Source organism: Amblyomma mixtum, chromosome 3, assembly GCF_055824585.1.
Source record: "Amblyomma mixtum isolate Tamu chromosome 3, ASM5582458v1, whole genome shotgun sequence".
In the NCBI taxonomy this organism is placed as follows: domain Eukaryota; kingdom Metazoa; phylum Arthropoda; class Arachnida; order Ixodida; family Ixodidae; genus Amblyomma; species Amblyomma mixtum.
In genome coordinates, this window is record NC_143014.1 from 131,030,975 (window position 1) to 131,057,481 (window position 26,507).

The 26,507-nt window shown below is 48.3% G+C and overlaps 1 protein-coding gene across 1 annotated transcript in view; it reads left to right on the plus strand.

Moving 5' to 3' along the window:
• Window positions 1-26,507, plus strand: part of LOC149351829 (lysosomal alpha-mannosidase-like) — a 347,210-nt gene that overhangs the window by 237,676 nt on the left and 83,027 nt on the right. Inside the window, exon 2 of the mRNA XM_089581157.1 lies at window positions 21,851-21,953. Within this exon, the coding sequence (XP_089437283.1) occupies window positions 21,851-21,953 (103 nt within the window). The remainder of the gene's footprint in view (window positions 1-21,850; window positions 21,954-26,507) is intronic.

Consider the following 26,507-nt stretch of genomic DNA (forward strand, 5'->3'; position numbering starts at 1 on the left):
GGGAATCGAAATAATTCAGGCGACACCTGCTCCATAGTAGCTGGTCCTCGAGTCGGAGTGCGCGGACGTTTTGGCCCTTCACACGCCCATCAAAACACGCTATAGCCGCTGCCGAAGAGGAACTCTGGAGCCCGAAGGCAACACGTCACGCATGGCTTATTCACTGGTTCACAACGACCGGGTTAAGAGAATAAATAAAGGGAGCGGGAAGCAGAATGGGGAGACCGGGACGTCGGGCGCCGTCTGGGAACAAAAGGAAAGCGGCCACGTGCTTGTTTTATGACTGGCCCGGGAATCGTTTCTTTACGAGAGGTTTATAGGCGGCACTCAGCCTCCCTTTACGACATGCAGACCCGCACGGAAGCGCAGTGGACGTCCCCTGCCCCCTAGCTTTATTTGCGCCGCCGGGGAGGCGAGAGCGCTCGCTGTAGAATTGCAGGCGCGCACATGTGGGCGCAGCAAAGTAAAATATGGCACCATCGCCGCCGCTTATGATATATCTGCTGCAGTCGAATAACGAAATCTCGGGATTTCATTTTAAAGCCGTAGTGCCGTTACCGTACTTCTTTTTTCTGACGCTTTTCCAGTTTCTATACGAAGCGTAGCCGTAACTCGTCCATGCGGGCATAGCTTTCGCTTCTCTCTGTATTTTCATTATTTTCATCGCCATTACTTTCATTGAGTAGTCGCCGCTGAACACTGTTTGCAAACAGTCCCTTTGCCTTGCTTGATATTGTTTACATTGAATCAGCATGACAACAAACGCGGAACTTGCTCTCGCAGTTGTGTTGTCGGGCCGCGGCTATCGGGATGAAGGAGGCGGCGCTTGTCGCTTCTGCGAAAAAAAAACGAAAAAAAAAACGAAACCAATGGTTTGGATTTGTCATTTATTTTTCCAACCTCCCCTCCATTTTTTTTTTGTCGTTTTCAAATGTGCCTTCCCCTGTAAAAGTGCAGCTGTCGCTCTTGAAAGCGCGTTTTAGTAGTGAGCGGTATAGTTAGTATTGATATCAGCAACACTGTTCGTTGCTCTCGTGGCTGTAACCAAAGTAAATATGAAGGAAGGTAGTTCTCCTCCAAAAAGGTGATGTATTTACTTTGGGGGGGGGGGGGGGGGGGGGGGGGGGGGTTAACGAGCGACAACCGCTGTAGCTCGTAGCTTGACGCCCCTGGCCAAAACCTGTTGACATATAGTATACTTGCACTTTAGAATAGCTTGAAGCCCACTCTTCAGTCTCAAAATAGAAGATTTCGTCTTTCAGTCAGCTGCAGTCGGAAAGATTGGCAGTCGGCGGGTATCCGGGTCAGTCGCTGTCTCCGGAAATGATGTACACAGCACGCGAAAACAGCAGTCACAGCGACGTTAGCTAAGCCACCTCGCAGCGTGGGTAGGCGATAGGCGGGAAACACAGAGGTCTCGTTGCGAAGTGCGCAACAACTTACTGTAGCAGGCTGTGCAGCTTGTGTGCATGCTTCGTGTTTTTCTACGTGCGTTGGCCTTGTAACCGGCTACCACCATCTTGCTACCACCATCGGCTACCACCGGCTACCATGCATGAAAACCATCTTGACGGCATCCGTCGGAGCTTGCCAGATGTGACACGAGATCAGCATATAAGACCTCAAGCGCACTCAGATTTCACTGCAGACCATACTGCCTCTCAGCGAATAGCGGCGCACGGCTCCACATGATCTACATGACAGCATCCTTCCTTTTAATGCGTTAACACTAGAAGGGTCTAGCCGCCGCGGTGGCTCAGTGGTTATGGTGCTCGACTGCTGACCCAAAAGACGCGGGTTCGATCCCGGCCGCGGTGGCTAGAATTTCTTTGGAGGAGAAATTCTAGAGGCCCGTGTACTGTGCGATGTGTCAGTGCACGTTAAAGAACCCCAGGTGGTCGAAATTTCCGGAGCCCACCACTACGGCGTCTCTCATAGCCCGAGTCGCTTTGGGACGTTAAACCCCATAAAGCAACCAACTAGAAGGGTCTGTGTAAGTCGAAATGGAGGCCGCCGTCATGCGTATCGCGATGCGAACCGTGTGACGTCATCAAAACCTGCCCACCGTGGCAGGTGCCAGTTAAATTAATGACTGGTCGCGAGATTTTGCTAGGGTAGAGCAACCTGGGCCGCACAAGGCCCACCGTTGGGAGCTCCTGCCATCGCAGGGCAGTGGCGCATTGCTCAACAGCTGCACCACACTGCGCCAGTAGTGGTATGAGGACTACCAGGGATCTGTGAAGTCGAGAATGACCCATTCCGCATATATGGGAATTCACCCGTCAACGCCATCGCGTCCTACAACACAATCAGAAAGCAACAGAAAACGCTCGCGCATCCAAGCGATGCACGATCGCCTAAGAGTTTTTATTCCTTTTGACATTTCCTGCGCGTTGCAAACATAAGAAAATCAGGGAATAGACGCTCGAGGCCGCGATACCGTAAATGTACTATATTTTCGTATTTTTTTTCTAAGAGCAGGCGCAGATAATGTAATCTTCATCGATCGCTGGTTGCACTACGGTTATAAGCGAAGAGACTAAAAGTTTCCACAGCTTATGCTATATCCGACAAATGGCTCTTGCAAAGCTTCTGACAAATATGTATTGCTTTTGCCACTCAACATTTTTTTTCAGCTGCTTCGGAATCAAGCCTGCCATAGTAAAAAAAAAAAACTAAATTTTTGCAAATTTGCTTTTTTTGTACATCTGTCGAAGTACACTTCAGTCACTATTGTTTCCTTTCGCCTAAAGGGTGCAGCAAAATGGCGATTCTCCCACGAAATGTACGCTTGCAGTAACACCTGTAGCCCTGGGCTACTTGATCAAGACCGACCACACTGCAGTGAGCAAAGCGTAGCAAACCAAACGCGATCCAATACTTTTGCGTTGGCACGACTCAAAAATTGACCGGAACCAACACTTGTTTCTTCTTGGTTCTGCTTTGACGCTTTATATATTTAGAATGCCGCGCCCAAATCTTAATCTTTAAATGGAATATACAAATTCGCGCAGCAACCAACTCCCCTAGAAAAAAGTGCGATCGAACCAAGCAACGGCGAAAAAAAGAAGCAAATGCGGCAACGCAAAAGCAGCAGCGAAGGGAAGAAACAAGCACTACGGGAAAGAAGGGTGGGCGAGGGGGCGCTATAATAAATGCGAGGCGGTAGGAAAAATAAGTGAGGAGAGCTAAAAACAACAACGCCGTCGATGCGTTCGTAGCGAGTGGTATTGCTGATCAAAAACTGCATGCCCGCATGACATTTGCTCTGAATGCGACCAGATGAAGCGACGGGGACACTGGGAAGCGACCTCGCTCGCTGCAAACACTGCGGCGACGCCTTACGAGACCGCGCGTCCATGCATCCAGTGGGACGAGGGCGAGAGAAAGCTGTCAAGTGAAAGGAGAGCCTGACACTGAGGCGGCGCGATGCGGCCTTATATATACACGGCCGCGTGAACGGGGTCGCAGCTGGCGCGGCAATAAACATGGCGCGGTGTACCGTGCTGCCGTGGCGGTGCTGACGCAAACAGTAAAGAGGCCGCGGTATATGAATGGCATAAAACCGGTGGATCCTTGCTTACGCAGCGGACCGAGTATGGTATAGGCAGCGTGAGCCGCTACTGTCTAGTGTGAAACGGAGGGGGGAGGAAATGCTCTATTTTTTTTTTTTTAATTTAGCAAGGTCCGTATACCAGGTGTTTCAGGGAAGCCTGCCACTCTTTTTTAAAAATTGGCTTTTGGAGGTATTCAGAAGTCTTCTGATCCGATGTTTAAAGGAACCCCCCCCCCCCCCCCCCCTCCCTGGTGGGAGTTGGTTTGCAATAAGGGAGTAATTACTCATTAGCACCCACCGAAGCGCAGCCATTCGGCTAAAAAGGAAAGCTATACAGCTTCCACAGAAACTTCGTAGTTAAAGAAAAATTCGTCCTGGTCCGGGGTACGAACCCCGGACCACCGATTCACCGGCTTACCGGGACGGCTAGCATATGGTATAGAGCGAGAGTGAATTGATCAGTAACCCGAAAAGGAAACAGTGTTGGTCCAGTGTTAAGGGGAATCCCCTAAGGGAGATTAGATTTGTAGTAAGAGAGGAATTGCTCATTAGCATCCACCCAAGCGCAGCCATACGGCTACAAAGGAAATCTGTATAGCTTCCACACAGACTTCGGGGTTGAAGAAAACTTCGTCTCGAGACCGGGACGAATTGTTCGACAGCTTCGAAGTCTGAGTGGAAGAGGCCCGCTTTTAGAAAGCGTGCGTCAAAGCGCGGAGTGTAATCGGCTTTCCGAAATTCTGAAAACTGAAAAACTGAAGCAAATTTGAAATTTTATCAAGACGCCTTACAGCAGTAATTAAAAAGTTAACTGTCAGCAGTTAGCTAACCATTTACTAGCTGACATGATTCGCACGTTTTCTAATGTCCGCATGAAGCCATCTTTATTTACCTGAAAAAGCCTATTTCTAAAAATTAGTAGCGGGCTGCCCTGAAGCACTTGGTATATAGCGTTGTTTGCGCGCTAAGTTGGAAACAGAATGCCAGTTGTGTGCGACAGGTGCAAGGAAATAAAATGGCGGCATGCCAAACCTTCCGTTTTTTTTTTATTGGTATGGACATAACAGAAGATGCTGGCGCCTGATTGTGGCGCCCTGTACTCTTTTTCACGCAATGATAGAAAAACACTTGAACTGGCGACATAAAGTTCAGCGCAGCAAAGCTACAATACACACAATTCACAACACAAATAACACAATAGACGCGACAGAAATGCTAACATAAAATATAAAAATAAGGTATAAGTAATCACATTACCTAACGACATAAATTGAGGACATAATATAAGCAAAGATCCATTTTTCTCCATCCAGATTTAAAAGGCGTTAAGAGATAAAAGGAGCTATATTTCTCACAGTTCCGCTTCAGATTTATTGGTCATGGCTGACATCGTGATGGCCAGCAGCTTAGTTTTAGAGCTGAATGCTCAGAAGCTTTTACCTCCCCTTATAATTTAAAACGCCTTCAACCTTAACACGTTAAGGCTCTACATTGTGGAATCCCAGAACTACATTGTGAACTAGAAGATATTTCTGAGAGTGCGCTACACCTTGCAGCGATTTCTTTGCTTCAGGCGAATTTAATTTAACATCCTTCATACCGCAACCAGGGTCTGCGCTTTTTGTGGGAAGTATACCGAACGCGCTTATCTCTCAAAACAGCGAGCCTGGTAGCAGGTTCTCGGCCATTTTCATGAAGCGAAAGTTTGCAACCAGTAATAATAACGTCTTTTTTTTTTTTGGTTTCGAATTTCCACCGTCATGTGCATCTTCGAAATAAAAGATTCCTCGATCCCTCGAGTGTTTATCTGGCAAATCCTAGCATTTAAATTTTACAACCAGCGACCAATGTAACACCTTGTACAAATTTTTTTTTTCTTCACATACCAGCAAAAAACTGACAGGTAGTGTTTTGCGTGTGATCAAGTGGCTTCGTTGAAGTTTGCAATTATTTTTTAGGCGGAGAAATATTCGCTTCAAATCGACATAACGAGCAGCGCTTAAGAGTGTTAAGAACTGCATCAATTCACACAAAGCGCGTTCTTGGGCCAAATTTTCGAGGCTTCCTGACGGAACATCACTATTGTAAAATGTTACGAGAACTATGTGTCGTCCGAAGAATTTGACCACCCAGTGTGACCTTCTTCTGTTTGCCCGGACTGCGCTATACATAGTTTTAAGTGACTGCCCACGATGCGCAGAGAGAGAGAGAGCGATATGCGGGATGGCGATGGAGGATCGCAAATGACCGGCTCGTACGGCGTCGCGTACAAGGCACGCGCACAGTCGCTTTTCGTTTTCAGATGGACCAATGGACGCTGACTACATAATATAATTTTTACACTAAAAGCCTCAAAGGTATCACGCAGTGCTCGTCTTTTTCGAACCGGCAATCGCCCGTCCAAATTTTCAGGCGTGTTTCCTCCTCGCTACGGATCCGCCCAAGTTCCTGTTCCCTTGCTTAAAAAAGTTCCAACTTCCAGTTTCTCACAAAGGAAACTGGAGTGGAAGTAAGAGTTTGTTAGGCTTAACAGAATCTCCGATGAATAAACAAACCGAAACCGGTGAAATAGGCGCGCGACGTTCGTGGCGTGGTTAAGAGAACAAAATTATCAGTGGGTGGCATCGTGTTTGGCATCGTTGGATTTCTTTCGCTCGTAGAAGTCCTGCATGTGGTTTAGTTGTGAACCGTCTCTAATGCAGTAATTTTTTATGGGCACATTCCGCGTCAGTGTGTCAAGTTAATGCTCTCTGCGTGTAAACAAAATCTGCTAAAACCGACGTTATTTGAAGCTGGTTCTATTAAGGCTCATAGCTATATAGCTACTTAGAATGCTCGTCCACAGCATCGGCAGCGCACTGAATGGCTGCACCTTTATTTTATGTAAAGCATGGGCCACTTAGCACTTGTCGACGGCAGCTACGCTGTAATAATACATAGATGAGCCAGGTGCCTTCTTTGCGCGTTACAGTTTGGCAGAGGAAGAAAAAAAGCCGACTGGACACATTTGTTCGCGCCAAAACAGCCAACGGTATACTTTGCAAGTTTCCGCTTCACTGACTGCCTTTCTGTATGCCTGTCATGTCCTGTAGTCACAGAAAGTACAAAGTAGAAGTTGCAGAACATTGCTGGCGAGTGCGTTTGGGTGTGTGTTAAGAACTCTTGATGAAGGCACTCCCGCAAACACGTGGCATAACAACGCACAATAGTGCATTCATCGCATGTAAAACTATAAAAAGACTTCTTAGCTAAATACCATCGAAAACTGTATGCATCATTCACAATCTATATGTTTCACCTACTGCGTTATCATCCCTTTGCGCCGGCGCATGGCTTTTGTTCTGGTTAGCTAATTTCGGTTTCTTCATGCTACGATGCTGATGATTCCACGGATACTCCCCCACGCCATTCACTCCTTGTATAGAAACCGCATTTTGTGCCTCTGCATTTATATATATATATATATATATATATATATATATATATATATATATATATATATATATATATACATGTATATCAAAAATTATTTCTTGGCAGCTGATTGATTAATATAAAATAAAGTCACCAGAAATTGACAAACTTAAGATTTAATTCACGACGCTTCGGCTGGAGGACCAGCCTTTATATATATATATATATATATATATATATATATATATATATATATATATATATATATATATATATATATATAAAATTTTTCAGCAATCATATGAAATGGTTTCTTCCACACGCATAGCGCAGGACAGAAGCTTAGCCGAGGTCGGCCGCCTACTTTTATTTTTCCACCCGCTTAATATAAGCGGATTTCTTTTGAACCGGAGTTCTCTGCATTTGCTTAACAAATTGCTTGACACTCTGCTCTTCATTTCACAGGCCGTGACGATTCGTTGTGCTCACGGACTTTTGTCGATTCGTTCTGCAAGTTCCGAGTGTCTCGGGGCACAGCGTCGTTTCTTATCTGTTTCTTTACAACGAAGCGCATGACCGATGGAATTTCGCAGAGGGCCAGAGTTCCGAAATTTAAAATTCAAATGACACACGGGGTCCCGCTTTTCACGGCAGTGAGATGTTATGTCCACTTCCTTGCGCCGCCGACAGTCAAAATCGGACATATTTGTGCAGATCTGGTTTAGCGGATACACAAGCTTGCATTTCTCAAGATGTGAGTGAGAGAGTCCCTTTGGCACTACGTTTCATGGTCTCTTCTTACCTTCTCTTTTTTTCGCATAAAAAGAAACCTATCTGGAAAAAAGCATGCCAGGCGCATCGGTTCCTCTCATGCCGCCGAGATCCTTCGATACGGGAATAGCAGCTTGATTTACGGTTGCAGGGCTGCGTGCTTTTGTATGCATGCACGCATATATATTATGGCCTTTACTGAAGCCAGGTTGCCGTCTTGCAGGCACGTTCCGTTTTTACTGAGATTTCTTTTTGCCGTCACATGTCTTGAATTTGTTTTCATCCACTTTTATACACACCGTATCTTCATGTTCCGGCAACTATGATGGTTGTTGGGCAGAACGAAAAGTTCGCGAGCTAAAATTGGACGTTGTCGCTTCCGGGAGGTTTGATACCTTTCAGGTGCAAAAAAAAAAAGGTAAATTTGCGGGGAAGCTTCAATAATAAGCCCTGGTGCAGATATTTTAGGTCGCCATCGTGAAAGAGTGGCGATTACGTAAGCAAAGCATGCCGTAGTGTGGCGCGCTGTTCGCCCATGTTCGTACAAGCTCACCACCACTTCCACTCTTTCCTGGGCCCATTGTGGAAGGCTTTAATAGGCACCGGAAGAGTCCTTTTAAGAAATTACTTGGCAGACATTCTTACAGCGCAACTCTGGGGCCTTTTTTTTTTAATTTGAGTTGATATTCTCTGAACTCCTTATTTCTTAGAGCTTCTTCTATTCGCTGCCATCAGTTGTGTTGTAATGTTCGAAGTAAAACAAATTCAAACGCACAAAAAACATGAAATCGAAGCCTAGACGCTGGGCGCCGCAGTCGGAGACGAGGCTTTGCGTTACGTCACGATGACGTTACTTAGTTATAGTCAAAACTGACGTGCTCGTGGTGAGCGGCTTAACTAACCGCTGGAATCAGTGGTGCTGCTTATGGCATGTCTGAAATTATCAAAAGCCAACCTAGCGTAATTTTCTTCCTTCGCTCTGAAAGTACGGAGTGCTCATCAACGGGTGGGTTGTGACTGTGTCGCAACAAATGACGCCGAGTTCTCCTCAGAAATCACTCCTAATGACCTCACAAAAGGGGCTAAGTTAAGATTAATTCGCGCACAAACAGAACAGGCCCAAAGGCATGAGTAGTTATGTATGAACAATCAGGGAAGATAGGAATAAAAAAAAATGTGTAAACGTTTCATTACGGAAACGGGAGATATCTTGAACGTTTAATTACGGTAATGTTTACTCTGTTGCCTCGAAAATTCCCTTATTTGCTGTTCAAGAGGCTGCGACAGAGCCCATACTATGTATACAAACGTATATTTTCAAACAAAACGTTCATACCTTCACGAGTGTAGTGCACACATCACTTTGGTTATATTAAATACGTAAGTCGACGGGAAATGGAGACAGTTACGCTTGATGGAAGCTGTAGCCAAAATCTGCCTTTTGCAGCTTTGATTTTTCCGCTCTTGCCGCTCGTTGAAGGGAAATGTTGATTGCTGCACAATCCATTTCGTTCATCCGGGCCGCCAGCGATAACGATGGTGGTCAGAGATGGCAATTGGATGACACATTATCTAATGGGGCTCCATACGTGCATTTTCGCTATTACCATCCCGTCTTAATTAGCCCATAGAAGTAATTCCAGACACAATTCGCGACTTACAAATCACATCTATCAATAATACTGAACTTCACGGTGATATTAGTTACAACCACCTAGGTGCACTTTTTCTCCCATTTATGGTGAGGGCTAAAAGTGTGGACACTTTTGAAACTTCTAATCGAGAACTGGGGACAAGAATCCTCGAGGAGCAGCCCTTAAATGCATTCCGGATTGAAATCTTCCGTGACGACGTCTCTTTGACACCTGGATTCCAAGGTGTTTCCAATTCTCGACCGAGAGCTGTTTCATGACCCTCTAAGGACTACACGTAAAGTCTGTACGGGGACACTGACAGGTCGATTGGACAGTGGCAAAATTGAGTTCTGGGATTCCACTCTTTGATCCTTTAGCAGTCGTGGAGTTTCTTGCAGGCGGCAAGGCTCAGATTGACGATGGAGTCTGCTTTTCAGTTATTTTTTACATTCCCGGACATATTCGCTGCCAGTCTTTTGTTCTTCACGTTGTTCTTCCCTCGAAAGAGTATCGCGGCCACCGCTGAAGCTTATATCGGTTGCCTTCCCGAGCCTCGCCAAGCGGTCCAGTCAATGTAGGCCCCGCCGATAACCTATTTTCTACGCTATGCACATAAACCACTAGCCGTGGCGTATACCTCCTACCGTGTGCCGTGATTTACTTAACCTTAGCTCGATAGCGCTGTCGGGAGCGATTTGCGAGCCTTGCATTGCGCGAGACGGTGAGCGATCGAGCTGCGGTTGAGGTTCTTACTCGTATCTGCTTTCGTAGCCCGACTAGGCGCGCTTCGGTAAAACCAGCGCCTTTCTCTTTAGCTTGCTTATACTGCTGACAGCTTGTTTCTTTCTCGCTGAGATTCTGACGCCTCTTTTGACAAGGGCCTCAAATTGAATTTCGGCACAAATCGAATTTTCAATCGGCATTCCCCTTCTCCCCTTCACATTTCCCTCACCTACTGGGGGCTCTCGCGTATGAACGAGCGCTCGCGCGTGTCTGTACGTCTGTCGGAGCAGGGGAGGGTAAGCAACTAAGTGGGCGGGTGGCTGCGAGCGTGCGCGTTTGCTTAGCAGAGCAAGTTTTAGGTAATTTCAGGCGGCTGTGTTCCCACGTAACCGCCGCTCCAGCAATCGTTCGTGATGCGCCGAGCGAACCGAACAGTTCCCAATTCTAGTAGCCCCGTGTGCCCTCCTCCCCCTCCGCCGCTGCTGACGGGTGCAGTAATAGCCGTCAAAGTGACGTGCCTCAGTCTCCACCTGTTTTCTTTTCTTTTTTCTTCTTAATTTGCCCTTTCCATCTATACCTTATAGATAACCCTCAGATACGCACGCAGTGGGCGATGGTAGCAGGAGCAGCAGCGATCGCAGGCGGTGCGCCCTTTCCCCCTCCCCTCACGCGCATTCTGGAGAGGAAGGCGCCGAAAGAGCAGCCACTCCCGATTCCCCGTTGCTCGCTGTGGCGCGAACGCGCATTTAGGCTGTAATCTTCCCGCAACGAGCCTTTCGGGCGGCGCGCCAGCCGCCGCTCCGCCGGAGGCATCAGGCGATGCGCGCTTTTCCGCTGTCTACATTTTCCGCTCCACCATTTGTGGACGGCTGCTGGCAGCGAGAATACGGTAATCCTATTCGCCTATCGGTTTTAGATGTGCGGCACTTTTGTACGGCCGTAGCATCCATTTCCCTTCCAAGGGCCATGTTTCTGTAACGACTCTTTTCCGGATTCATTCTTTTGACCCGCCTGTGACGTCAGGCATGATAGCTAGCAAGCAATGAGCGCCTTCGGTATCAATAGCTCGTGGCCCTTTGGTGACGCGTACGCGAAGGCTGCCGACTGGGACTCACGTGTGCGCGTTAACGTGAATGCATGTAATCACACAATGGAAATAAGTCAGATGGTATAGACGAATACGCTCGCACCCAACAAAGACAAAGCTGGGCTGCGCTCGTTCTTTTCCGCGTCCTTCCTCAGTAATTACTGTGCCATGACGTCAGCACAGCGACGTGCCACAGAGCAAGTTCCCCTGTGGCCCCTAACAACGTGGCAGTAGCTACCGCGATAGCTCGCAGCGACCGATTCGCTTAGATGGGACGGCATGTCGGCCCTCTACGTCGCCGGTTTCATCGTCCTTCACTTGGTCCTCTCCGGAGATAGTATTGTGAGACTGGTGAAACGGGAGCTACGGGAGAAAAAAAAGAAATAGAAAGAGAGCAGCCTCGCAAGGCCACAGCCTAACGAAGCCTTCAATTAGTGTGGATGCTTGCTCGTTTGAGTTAGTCGCTCATTAACTGCCAGAAGAAGACGGGATCGTGTCACGGCAGTCGTAAAAAAAAAAGAAATGACAAGTGCTAGGCGTGCGCATACGTCACAAAGTGAGTTTTTTTTTTCTAAAGAACTTCACTTTTTTTAGTGTAGTTCCGACATATGATTAATTTTATGTCAGAATACACAGTTAAACCACCACTAATGCACTGATTCACTTCACAGAGATCCTGAATTGCATATGCAAAGCATTCTTCTCACGGTGGCGCACTGAAACGAGATGTCGACGCCTGTGACTTTAAAGCACCTAGACACATTTCTTGCTGAGCGCAAATTCCTACTACGCAACTGCACTACAACGCTTCTGGCATCACTCCAAAGAGAAGGTTATTCGCTTTCGATCGTCGCCGTCACTTAAAGTTGGACGCATCGTACGAATCCAAGACCCCCAATGTTCGCATCTGTCGAGTGGCTTCGAAATGCCAATAAATTATTCACATCAGCCCACGAGCTCTGCATCTGCAAATTTTTCTAAGAAAACGCTCATGTTCCGTGCTTGCTGAATGCGTTGAACGGTTTTTCGTGAGGTAACGTATCATTTTTTCCAATGTCTGCGTCCGAACCGATCGACTAATGATGTCAGCAAGGTTGTGAATTTTGCAGTGTGCTAACCTCGGCCGCATTAGGTTTAGTTCAAGCTCAAGATTAGTTGGATAATCCCCGCCGTTTTGGCATGCTGCCAGAAATCAGCCTCACCTAAAAATCGCCCGCCCTATCTCGTTCATTCGAACGAAATAGGGCGCATTTCGCATTTCGCATTTCGTTTGGAACTCCACGGAATATGACATATTCTAAAAACTCCGGCTTCGGCGCTTCTTAGACAGAGTGCACCTAATTTATAACCAACGTAGCTACCGTGATTCAAGTTCGTTGCTACATGTATTCTTACGAGCTGGAACCAAAGCGGAATTCAGGATGCTTATCACGCGTCAAATCGACTCGGCGTATGGAGACGTGTTGGCAGCCCAGAAGAGCTTGATGCTGAGCAAGTTGGTGTGTTTTCATCATTTGCGAAGACTCAGAAGCACAAGGCCGCGAGACACATGACAGGACTTGCGGCATTACTTGGTCTGTACATGTCCAACGTTCTCACATGCGTAGCGTTTTGCGAGCCATGCTATTGCTGGCGCCTCGGTGCAAGTGTGTTTAGAGGAGGGAGCAACTTTTATTAGCTCCAGGGAAAGATTAGGTCCCCGTCCGAACACACACACACACACACACACACACACACACACACACACACACACACACACACACACACACACACACACACACACACACACACACACACACACACACACACACACACACACGCACGCACGCACGCACGCACGCACGCACGCACGCACGCACGCGCGCGCACACACACACACACACACACACACACACACACACACACACACGCACGCACGCACACACACACACACACACACACACACACACACACACACGCACGCACGCACGCACGCACACACACACAGGTTTGCGGGCAGTGCAGAATGAGTTATAAACGAAACAGAAAGCGGGGAGTCACGAGAAAAGGATTGATTGCTCCTCCTTGTTTTCGTGTGCATAGCTGTCTCGCTGATCCGTTTAAGCGCTCGAGCTGTGCGAGCTGACGCGTAAATAAAGAGTAAAGATGTACGGAGGCAAGAGAAAGGGCTGTCGTCTTGTTCGGGGCTGGGCCTCGCCGCCAAGTGAGGGAAAGCGCGGGCCCCCTGGGTGCCACTCTTTCGAGGCTCGAGGCAACATAAAGGCGGCCGACGGAAGCAGCGATTCATCGTTGTCGCCCGCGGTCGAACCGTAAAGCAGCTAGCGGGATGAAGTTCCTCTCGGTCCAGTTTGTTTCGCGAGGAGGAAGAAAAAAAGAAAAAGATCTCAAACGCCATGAAGTCCGGACCATACAGCCTCTCGGCGCTTCCGCTTCGCGCTTTTATTTTTTGCCGGGACATAAGAAAGGAGACAAAATGAGAAATAACTCCGGTGGGTACAAGTGTGGGTTTTTCTATAAGCTTTGGTCGGCCAAACGGCTCGCTCATTTTCTTCCGTTGTGTATGTCTTCAGGCTAGGCAGGCACCACTTGTTTACTGTACCCTGGAGAATGAAATTCGTTTTTCGTGTTACGCTAAGAAAGATTTTGTACCGCCTTTCCTAGAGACGGGGAAGCTTGCTCGGCAAGAGTTATTACTGCCGCGGAGCCGCTTATAAGCTTAAGCGCGACAAGCGCAAAAAATACCTAGGAACGATGAAATGCCGAACAAGCGAAAACACGAACTGACAGAGTTGAAATAATTTCTGCGATTTAATACTAGGCGCTGGAACTTTCTTGAGGAGGCTTCGGAAATGAAAGAGCACGGGTTTTCCTGGTAAGACGACGCTCATCATTAATACGTTGTACTGTTTACTGCCGTCGTTATTTTTCCCAAAGTTATGAATTGATGCTCAGCTTCTAGAATTTGTCTTTGATATTTTTCCTCCACTGTATCATTTTCCTCGTTACATTGTTTTGTGCTAAGAACCCAGCGTATAATTTGGTGTTATCAGGCGCGCAAGCAAATTTGCTCTGCACGCAAATTTTCTCACGCTTACTGGCCGCATGAGGAAGCATTCGCTTCACGGCATCGTTGGAAAGCCTGTAAAAACCATACTAGAGGAGGAAAGCACGTCCTCGACAGAAGAAACGGGAAGAAGGTTCACTTCTCGTCCTGGTATATGAGCGCACCGCCGAGCCGGAGAGGAAACATCTTCAGTAATGTTAAGCCTAGTGTCCGATGCTACCACAATGTACGGCGGTGGACATGCGCTAAGGGATCACTTGAACCGGCTACTCGAGCTAAGACGAGTCATCAGTTTACATACGAAAGTTCCCGCGCACTGTGTCCGCAGTAAAACCGCGTGCACAATAACCGTGGGAGGACGCAACAGGAGGCCATTTTTCATTGCCGGGACAGGTCATGGGGAGCAAGGCGTCCGTGGCTAAGCATCTGACCTGGGGCTTCTCGCGTCTGTTGGGAACACACTCGGCACAGCGTGCCGCGGCGAAAATAAAGCGGCTTTCGCTCTGCTTAATGGCGCTGCCGCTCAGGAAGATCCATGGCCGGGAATGGATCGGGGTGCGCGCTGGTGAGAGCGAAAAGTCAGTACCTCACCAAGGCGAGGTCTCTTTATCGCAACGCGAGCGGAAAAAGAAGCTAACGTTAAATATATCGAATGAAGAAGAGGTTGTCAACGCCAATGGCTGTCGCTGTCTGTATTGTGTGCCCCCCCCCTCCTTTCCCCCTTATGCCCCTTCCATGAAGCAGAAGCCTGCGGCTTTCGCTGGAAGCCGTGTTGCCAGGTCAATTTGTTTCACTGCAGTGCAGCTGGAGAGGCAGAGCTGCTATGCATCCACGATAGTGGGAAAAGCCGCCCTGCCAGTGCGCTACGCGCAAACTAGGAGACGGCGCAAATAGTCGATTGCTCGCAATCACGCGTTTTCATTGCACGTTGCTTTTTCTTACCTTCTTTTTGAGCTCTGCGATAGGCGGTTTGCTGCAGTCGCTTCAGGTTGCTGTCTGAATATATGATGAATGATAAATTTTGAGTTCACAGAGCTTGAACAAAGGGTGCCTACCTCTAACCTTTTTTTTTGTTTGGTTTTGCAGTGTTACCGTTACCGTTACCGTGTTACCGTCACAGTGTTACCGTTACAGTGTTACCGTTACTCTTTCAGGCTTCGCCTTTTTCTTTCTGGCCTTAGCGCTTAAAGGCTGTGTAAATACCAGGATTTTTCCCACGCTTATTTCGTGATAATTTATTTCTGTACTAAAACCTAAGGATATGAATATTTTCAGTTCGTAGTTCCAGTGCCCGAGTCAAGGCCTGTGTGTGTGCGCGCGTGTGCGTGCGTGCGTGTGTGTGTAAACAAATCACGTAAGCGCATTACGTGTCAGAATTCCCACATGTTTATTAGGCAGAAAGAATTTGTGCCTATCACTAATAATATGGTGGAATAATATGGGTGGAATCGTGCAGGGCTTTTTTTTTTCTTAGATGTGGTCTCTTTGTTGGTGTTCATTTGTCATCTCATCACACCACCACATCACTTTAATTTCTTTAAAGAGCCCGTTTGGAGTGTTACATAAAGGGTGTGGTTGACAAGATGGCGGATGTTACAGCAGTCGTGAAAATCGTAGGGCCGCTGGTTATGGCAGCTATTTAGTGGGGAAGGTCCTTTCAGTCAACTGTTGCTCGAAAAAAAAATTCGGTTGGTAATAACAGCAGCACGGGCACGTGGACGCGAAACTTAGAAGTGGATGACCGATGTGGCGGGATCCGCATGATGTGAGTGCCCAAATGTATGACCCTTGTCTGAGTGTCGAACTTGTGAAAGAAGGCCGGGCTGGCAATGCGACGGCGAGCAGAAAGACTATACAAACCTGACTGCAATTTTAGTGAGGATATGCTAAGGTCATATACAGTAGTGAACTAAAAGAGAAGATATTTCAGGGTTTTTCATTTATTTTTTTTTACCACACTAAACTTTGCTCACGATGTTAATGGAACGACCATGTCAGACTTTGTACTCAAGAGCAAATAATTTTTATCATCATTTTACGCGACAATTTGTTCTCACAGCAAATTTTTGGAGATCTGCTTTCTGCGTTGCGTGAAGATATCAGCGATTACAAGTTTTTTGATTACAAAATCAGGCGCCAATTCAAAGAATGCCTTTTCACAATAACCTAATGCGTCAGTACTTCACAGACAAGCTTTTTCTGGCGATTACTGCTTGTCTCCGCCGAAGAATGCAGCCCAGGAAGCTGTCAATGAACATCTAGTCCATGTTTCTCCATTTATGCAGCAGCTTCTCAACTTTCTGCTCGGCGCTGCTGGCTTTTTGTCCCTCTGGCGACGCACATTGTTGATGCAAATGTATTGAATTGAAATAATCTCAGTAGGCCGGCTTGAGCTCTCCAAAGGTCCACCGTCTCCTTCATTCAATTTTTCAAAAGCGTAGAAGAGTTCTTCGGGTCCTAATTTTGTACGAACACATATCCAATTACATATCTTTGCGTGTCTATAGAAACATAGGCTTTTCAAGAATACCCTATCAACCTCTTCGTTCATGGTACATTGAATTCACTCAGGGAGCCAAACTCAACAAGCGGAGAATCAGGCCCGTGCCATTACGCTCCCGCCTCTGTGGTTTAACGTGGGATGTTTATAACTTGGCCCATATAAATTTCTTTTGGGGCGCCGTATATCACGAATTCTATCATTGCCGCACCACAAGAGCTTCTATTCGTCTGATGAAATCACTCTTTTTCATTTGTAACGTATCCACACTGGGTGTTCCTATTTCTACGTCATCCTGGAAAACCAACTCTTTCAACAGATGGGCAGGGTTGGAGCTGGGCTCCTGCCTTTAAGTTCAGCACATTGCACATGACGTCTCACAGTCCATGGAGTTACTGTAGAGCCTGATAACGGGACCAAATGTTCGGAAATGTCGAAATCAGTCAGCCTAGAGTTTCTTAGGCACGCGCGAACAATGGCTTTCTCGACAATTTGGTTGGTCGTTCTGGTGTGTCTCTTGAGAAGACCTAAAAACCGAAGTTCCCGCCTAGGCGTACACGGCGCTACTCTGAAAGCCAGTGAAAGCTGATGATGTTTCATCTCATAGTTGTGGCCGCGGATAATTGCCATTTGAACAGCATTGATGACGTAACGTTAACCTCACATTCCGCCCACTGCTTATAAAAATATACAGTAATACATGTAACCCCCGAATATGTAACCTGAGAATGGCAGCAAGTTAATAATAATTTAGAAGAGGTGGAAAATGGATGCATTGCGAAGCGGCCATGAAGGGACAAAAATTAAAAAAAAAAAACTCCCTGAAGAAAAACCGTTGCACCCCCAAGAACTCCTTTAGCAAATAGCAAATTGGTCTTTTATATCGGTGATATTTTGAAGTTATACGAAAAAATTGAAAACCTAATCTCTTTTGTTGCATGGGGATACGACCGTACTTCAGCCTCCGGACGAAAACTCGACCGCTTCGCCAGTATTCATCACCTCACCCTCCTGAATGACACGTTCATGCCTACACGTCTAGGATGTGGAGCACAATCCGACACAAACCCCGACCTCGCATGGATTCGCAGCGATCTCCGCGCTTCTTGGAGTAATACGGGTGACACGATGGGGAGTGATCACTGTATTCTTCAGATAACGCTCACGTCCCAGCGACCCTCCAGACCACCCGGAACACATCTACCTCCCACTATGCTCGTAGACTGACCAAAGGCTCGGCCGGCCCTCGACTCCTTATCAGTCTCACTCGAGGACCCCGAAAAATGGTGTAGCGCCATTATGGAGACCGTCTCCCAACACACCAAACATATCCACCGATCTCCCGACTATCCATACATTGACACACACCTACTTGGGCTATGGAAACAACGTCGCCGGGCCATAAAAGCTTGGCGCAACTGTAGATCTAGCCACGCATTGAAAAGAAAAGTTGCTGAACTAACGCAAGCAGCCCAAGAATACGCTGACCAACTAGCCACGAACAACTGGCTTCAGCTCTGTGATGACATGGTCGAGAGACTCCACACTCCAAAAGTCTGGCACATTATGCGCACCCTACTTGGACAGGGTAAACCTCGTAACACACTTCAAAAGCTACAGTTGGCCCTCTCCGTCTCACAAGAAGAGCTGGTTGAGCAAATCCGAAATCAATTTTACCCATCCTCTACTTCTCCTGCCAGCTCCCCGTCATACCCTTACACCGAAGAAGAAGCAGACGAACAAGGAATGAATTCCGACTTTACATTCGCCGAACTTCAGGCTGCTCTACGCTCCCTTAAGCGAAACACAGCACCCGGCCCAGATAAAGTTACCTATGGTATACTCCGTAATCTCCCCGATTCAAAACTAGACGAACTTATTCAGATTATTAATACTGTTTGGCGCTCCGGGAAAATTCCCGCTGCATGGAAAGAGGCACACGTAATTATGATTCCGAAACCAGGAAAATCCTCTGCGCTCATCACTAACCTCCGACCTATATCCATGACTTCTTGCCTAGGGAAGCTGATGGAGAAGATGGCCCTTACCCGCCTCGAATGGCACCTGCATACCAATCGCCGTCTTGCTCCCACTATGGTCGGATTCCGCGCCCACGTATGCACACAAGACATTGGACGGCAAATCTATGAGGATTTGTACGCCTTCCCAAGCAGCGCACAGCTTCGAGTTTTGACCGGCGTGGATATCAAAAAGGCTTTTGATAATGTCGCCCACTCCGCAATTCTCACCAACCTGGCAGACACTCGCCCTGGGGTCCGCATGTTCAACTACATCAAAGACTTTCTTACAGACAGGACCCTCCGAATCATTGGCCCCGACGGCACACCTTCCGCCCCCTTTCCCCTCACCGCAGGTACACCACAGGGATCCATTCTTTCACCTATGCTTTTTAACTTGGCAATGAAAGAACTGCCCCGAAAACTCGCTGAAATTCCTGGCCTACGCCACGCTATATATGCGGATGATATCTCTCTCTGGTCTACCACAGGAAACGCCGGGGAACTAGAATCCACTTTGCAGCAAGGCCTCGACGTCGTTCAGGAGCATGCACGCCGCATAGGTATGAGTTGTTCCGCCGAAAAGTCGGAATACATCGTGGTTTCTAACGCTCCTCAAAAAACCGCTTCTTCCTACCGCGAACTCATTCAACTATCTCTCGCGCAAACCCCTATTCCCCGACGGAGCCACATCAAGATCCTTGGCTTCACTTTTCAACAAGATGGCAAGTGCAACGTGTGGCTTAGCCAACTCCTGCAACAACTGAACCAAATTCGCCACATGCTGTCCCGCATATCTCGTCAAAAGCATGGACTCAGAGAACACGAACTCCGTCGAGTTATAGAAGCACTCGTTTATTCGAGGGTCATGTACGCCTACCCCTATCAACGCCTCACATCCTCTCAAGTAAGCAAACTGGAAGCCTCTCTGCGTCGCTTCACTCGATTAGCCATGGGAGTTCCCATCTACGCCGCAAATGCTCTGATCGCAGACGCCGCCATTTTCAACTCCCTCGAAGAACGCGCAGCAGCACACCACCGAGCCCAGATACACCTTCTCTCTACCTCCGAGCAAGGCAGAGACCTCCTCAGCCTTTTCGGACACACCATTTCCCAACTACCCCCGCTTCAACCATCTGCTCCCCCGTGGAAAAGCCTCCCGCGTCTTACTGTAAAACCCATTCCACGCCACATGTCTCCAACGATAAATCCCGGGCGGCGTGAAGCACTGGCGAACCATTTACCCGTACTGGGCCACGACACTTACTATACCGATGCCCATATCCTCGAGCACCAAGTAGTTACTGCAGTAGTCGGCCCTCGAAGCACCTCCACACATCTCCACACAGGAGTGCCCTCCTCAACCGACGCAGAAACTCTGGCCATAGCAGAGGCGATTACGCTTCACGACCACCTGTCCTCCACCATCACCATACGTGCAGACTCTCAGGCTGCCATACGCTCATTCGAATCTCAAAAACTCCCTCCCCATATCCTAGACACTTTGCTGCAATACCTAACAGCCCACCCTACGCTCCATGTCCGCCTTGAATGGATTCCTGGTCATCAAGGTATACCGGAGAATGAGCTTGCTCATGCTCTGGCCCGTGAAAAAATACCACCGGGCCCTCCGACTGCCTGGCCAGCCCATTATAATCCCAAGGCAGACCGCGCTACACACCGACAGGACCGCCGCGAACACCTTCGCAATTTGCGGCACATGCGACGAACCCTTCCGTCACCCTCCCATTTCCTTTGCCGTGCTGACGCCTCTCTAATTCGACAGGCACAGACTAACTCCCTTCCCTGCGAACTGTATTCCCACTATATCCTTCATAAACCTGGCAAACCCGCCTGTCTCGCGTGCGGAGAGCATCCCTCCAACATTCATACATATTGGTTATGCCCCCGCGCAACTAACTCTCCCACCATACCTTCCTCGCATACCTTGCCTCCCCCCTTTCACCTCACGTGGGCCCGATGGACCGCTCCACCAACCTCTCTGCAGCCCACCCTCTGGCCGCTCCTCGCCGCCCACATCCGACGCATCCAAGGGACACGTGGCCCTACTCTGCCACCGCCGATAAATAGCGCCCACCAAACGGGCAACTAAGAAGGCTCGGACTTGAGCTGAAAAATAAAAGTTATCTCTCTCTCTCTCTCTTTTGTTCACTACTGTATATGTGTGAGATGTGAATGAATCTGGTGACCCTAGTTTGTACAGCCTCGAGGGCATTTGTTAAATATGCTTGATGACGTTTCAGATGACCTTTGCATATTCCAGTTTAGTTCTGATGAGTGAAATGTAGGCCTGTATTCTGACGACGATATTACGTCAGTCGCACGGCCAGGATAAGTCATGAGGAATGGTGATGTCCAAGTGTTTGTGTGACCGACCAAAATCAACTGGAACGTTTTAAATTGCGTATTGAAAAACAAATTGGTTACGACTAAGGTGAAACGATGTGTAGTACTTACAGTTTTTGCGCCTGAATGTCATCAGCCATTGTGAGCATCCGTTTTGCACGTGATTTAGGCCATCCTCTAAGGCCTGTCAGAAGGGTTAGTCACTGAACAATAAATAACGCAGTTAGCGCACAAGTGAATATCACAAGATACACGCTAGGGTAACGCGTTAATGTAAATGAGGAATAATAAAGAACCGAGGAAGGGAGCCCTGTGGGACGCCTGGGGTGACAGTGAACGGGCTGGATGACTGGCTATTATTAATAAAGACGGGCGGAGAGCGATGCCTGATGAGTTCATTAATCCACGACATGGTGTCTGCGTGCAGCATTTCATAAAAGAGCAACTGTGGTGCAGTCACTCTTTCTGAGGCCATTCACGGTGCATAGCAATTTTGTTATACTGTGACAACGTGATCTGCTTGTAAATGGTTGCCTGAGGCGGTTCTCCTATCCTTTAATTGAATGAAGATAAACATTTAAGTTTTCATGTTTTTCGTTTCACTTTTGATGATGGTTACCACGGCTCTCTTGAGGTTTATATTTTTTGCGTTGGCATCGCTTCATGGAATTAACAGCACGCGTTGCTCGCTGTCTTTCTCTCCGTTTTTCTCTCAGGCCTGCCACGAGCCCAAGCCTGGTTTCCTGAATGTGCACATCGTGAGCCACACACACAACGACGTCGGATGGGTACACACGGTGAACTTCTACTACAGGAACTGTGAGTACATGTGCAGCCTCTATATGTCGCCGCTTAGCTCGAGCTAATATACGCATTGGCTCGCGCCAATATGTCAGTGTCGACGAAAATGGGGAAATGAGGGTCTTTGCTTCGTGTCGATTATATCTGTGAGCTGAGCATGCAGCTAGAGACGTTGGGAAGAAAGGCAAACATGTCGTCGATTAGCGAGTGAACTTAATCATGGACGGGCTTTTACGCATACACGCGATAAAGAGAACCATAAGTAAAGCATTTGCTGCATAATCTCTGTCTTAATAGGGTATATTGTTTCTTATTCGCGGAAACGACCTAATAAGAGGCAAAGCGTGACTAGCGCTAGACGATGCACCTCTAAGGCGACGAGCTAATATGATAACGTCGCGTTTATGCGAAGCCGCATTACGACGCGCACTGTAACTTTTGTGCTGGCTAACTGCCTATAGGCCGTTTGAGTTTACGGCTGCGCGTGTTCAGCTTTCAAGGTACGACGGTAACGAGGGATAAAATCTGGCCTTCGTTTTCTTCGCTCGCTTTTCTTTCTCTTTCACAACTCAGTGTATTTGGTTCTTAGGCAAATGAGATATAAGGAAAGTAACACTCATGCTTTCCTTTGAGATCCCGACTCGCACATTGCTTCGGTTGATGGGAGCGTTGAAGGCACTGCTATATGCGTCTGCGGTCCGATCCGTAATTTGTGGAGGATGCTTTTGTTCGGTGATAACAATTCATTTTACTGCTTAATAACCGATACTGTTTTCATAACGCATGCCATAGCGTCGGACATAACGCCATCAGTTGTCATATTACCAAATATACCGCACATTTGGCTGATAATAACCATGTGTAACGACTGCTTAGTCAAACAAATCTGTTTCCAAATTAACTACGCTCGACCAGTCCTCATATCAAGAAGACATTGCTTACTGCCTCTGTAGGACGCATTGAATCGCGTCGTTGTATGAATACCTGCGGAACTTAGATTAAGACGACGCCGAGAAAAAAAAAATTGAAAGCAGAGGGAGTGGGTGAGGTGTGCTTATTGCTCTGCAGACGGAGTTCTGACCAGAGTGCAATCGCCCTCTCATTCTCTTGCATGAAGACTAGTGCTTGGACGTCTCCAGTGACGGTCCTAAAATTAAGCTCTGTTTATTGAACCAGCCACGGGCTACTTTTCCTGGGAACTGCTGCTAAACAGGCATAGAGACTGTGTGCTTAATAATTACTGCTCAGTGGATGTCGCTGACGTCCGACAAATGTACTCCCTTGAGGAATACAAATAAAAAGTAAAAATTCAGAGATTAGAAAGCGCTTCATTCACGACAGTAAACGACGATGATCAGCAGACCCGCCCGCAAAAGCCTTACGAAGCACTCCTCGTAATATAATTCGGTTGAACCTGATCCGCTGATGGAAAGAGCCACAAGGCGGTGGTCCCTTCGTGCAGTGGGAGCGGCGAGGATGGCACGTAATCAGCCAACGAATAACTTAATCTTCCCTTCCCCTCCTGTGTTTCCAACGCTTTGCACCTCAGTTTTCGCTGTGAACTTGGGCCGTTCTTTAAATTTCAACCCACTCTCGCTTTTGTTTTCTTTTAAAATTTCCCTCGCGCCCCGAGGGCACAATCTGCTAGAAACGTAGCTTTAAAGGAAACATGAGCATCGCTGCTTGCGTCCAGCGCGAAGCAAATATTTGCACGCCGGGTCGATTTGGTAATGAATTCGGCACGGTGGGGCATCGGAGCCATCCGGCCGCTTAGGTGGCCTTTATTGCTTAGCCCCAGGAAGCGCGCTTTAATGCGTCGGGCACGAAGAGCGAGCATGACGGAAATAGCGAGTCTGTCGATGACCGCGGGGCACTCTAATGGCGGCTCGAAGTCGGCAGCGATCAAAGATTTGACACAGTCGGGCTGTACGGCGACGTTTACCGCTCTTGCCCTTAGATCGTCGGAAAGAAGAAAATTTCGCGTGTTAGGCGGACAAAAACGAAGGAATTCGCGAAGCTACGAAAAATTCTGTCCGTGCTTAGGGTAGCAAGTTCTGGATTATAATTCAAGTTTATTGCATTAGACATACTGCACGCGTTTTCGATTGCCTGATGGTGGAACACAGCTGGAAACAATGCTGGAGAAAAGGGGATGCGCAAAGCGGGCAGGCGTAACGCAGTGGCTGGCAAGAAAATGACTGTGACGACCGCACTGAGCGCTGGAGTTCCTGCCTGTGTCATCGATTGGGGTGAGACCTGCACGGGAGGGAAACGGCAACAACAGAGCTACCTGAACTATTTTTTCGAGAAATGTTGTTCCGGTGCCACAGATTTTTCATAGAAACTCTGCTTGCCCATTATAATTTGCTGGCATGCTTTAGACCCGGTTATCTACGCCAGTAACACCTTTATTTTACGATTTCTTGCAACATACGGGTCATCACGAATCGCTATTAAAATGTCACACCCTTCCCCTCCTTTGCTCAATTTCTTGTCACGGTGGGACGAAACCCAGGAGCTTTACAGCGTTAGCCGTTATTATCTCGTCGCTGAAAAACGCGGCTTTGGCGGCGTGCGCACAGCCCGTCACCGGGCGCTCACCGGGCGGTGCGAGCCCGGGCGATGGGGCAGCCTCTCACCAGTTGCGTACACGGGAGCAGCACACCGGAGCCCAGCACCTCCCTCACCTCCCGGCACCTATCGAATACGGTGCGGATACTCCGAGGACTTCGCTACGGCGGCCGAGTGGTTGATTCGCGATCACGGGAGGAATACGGTGAAGATGACCTCTGATGATAGAAGTCGATAAGGATGAGCTCCGGTGATTGTAGCTGAAATGTCACGGCCCGGCGGGGATGCCTAGCCGGGCGCCGTACGCATAGATCGGCGGTGAAAATGCACATCCTGGCATCCACCGGTAATACTCATACTGCACTTTGGGCCCAGCTCCCACAAGTAAAACTGCACCTTCGGGCACCCAACGGTGATACTTTGTTGTTCTGGTGATGAGTTTCTCAAGTATGCTACTAGAAACATTTCGAAACGCTTATTAATAAAGAAAAAAGTTATACTTGCGGTCTAATTTCCCTCTGTAGGTGTGGAGGCATGTAACTGGGACGAAGCTACTTGATGGGACAAAAAATGGTAAAACAGAAAATAAGCACACGTTCGCAACCAGTCTGACCGTTCTGGAAATCAGGTGGACCGCTTACGCCAAAGTGCCGGGATATTTTTTTTTGTCTTCTTTTCTATTGAGGCTGACGAATAAACAAGTGGTTATGTAGCGCAAGGTTTTAATTATCGTCCCGGGCAGCGATAGAACTGTCCTCGTTTCATGGAACGACCGTCGGCCATCGCAGTCGGACAGCTCACTCCCATTGAGGCGAGCTGTCGTGACGTGAGGCACCAGAGGAGAAGAAAGCTGACAAAGTAGGCCCACGCGAGAGCAAGCGACGTAGGCGGGGCGGGAGCCGAGTGAAAAGGAAGGCGCCGGCCACGTGCGTACACAGCAGGCCACTACAACTCCGGCGCTCGGCGCACGTCAGCAGTATCACCGTGCCATCGCGACTGCGACGCGTTTGTCCGGGGGGAGCACGGTGGGTGTCGTCGAAAAGGCCCCGTGGTCGTCACGCCAAGCGGTTTCAGATTAATGGGCCGATCCGCATCTCCACGGAAGAGGGCTCACGCTCCCTGGGCGCGTACACAGCCGGCATCGAGTCGCTCTCGCCTCCCAGATGGCCACCGCGGGTGAAAAGGTATATATCTGTGGGGCCGCTCGTCCCTGGGGGCCGACCCAACGTTTATAGATACTTTTTGGGCCGACCCTTCTCGCTGGCAGCAGCGACGTTTGTGGCCAGCCAAGAAACCGGCTGGCGTCTGCTGCGCACGGAGCGGACGTACCGCGATAGTCTGCGCGTACACTCCTCTTTGATTGAATAAGAGAAAAATGCCGATAATGCAAACGATGCTGGAAGGATGTTTGTACGATATGACGTGTCAAGCGGTTTATGTAAATGAGGTGTGGACGCCTACTTATCAGCGGGCAACAGACTCGGATAAAAAGCCCGCATCGCATTAGCGCTTTCGAAGAAACAGCGGCCGGATTCCTAAAGCGGTGTGTCACCTGTACAGCCGGCCATATCTTTAGCTGGCGTGCGTGATGGCCGCGTTTTCCGTGCTCCTGGAGCTTATGACGGCGCAAACTTGCTACGATATCAAATTTAAGCAGAGGCTCACTAAACTCCTGCTTAATGTTGAGCTTTCCCCAAGTTTACTTCGTCACAAAGCGCAGGAGCGCAGAAAAAGCGGCCATCACGCACGCCAGCTAAAGATTTGGCCAGCTGTACGTCAGTGATCGTCAGAGTGATTGATGGGGATCACCCGCGGGTGGACAACTCACCTGGATAAAAATAGCGAGCACTCATATATGTCTTTATAAGCCAACTGTGGAAGAGATGGGCATTTCTTTAGCCGCACTGTCATCTCTCAGAGCGAGAGCCTGCTCGGCCTGGCCGATCGCAGACTGTTTCACCGCTGCTCCTGTTGACCTCAGTGTCGCCTGTTACGTTTGTT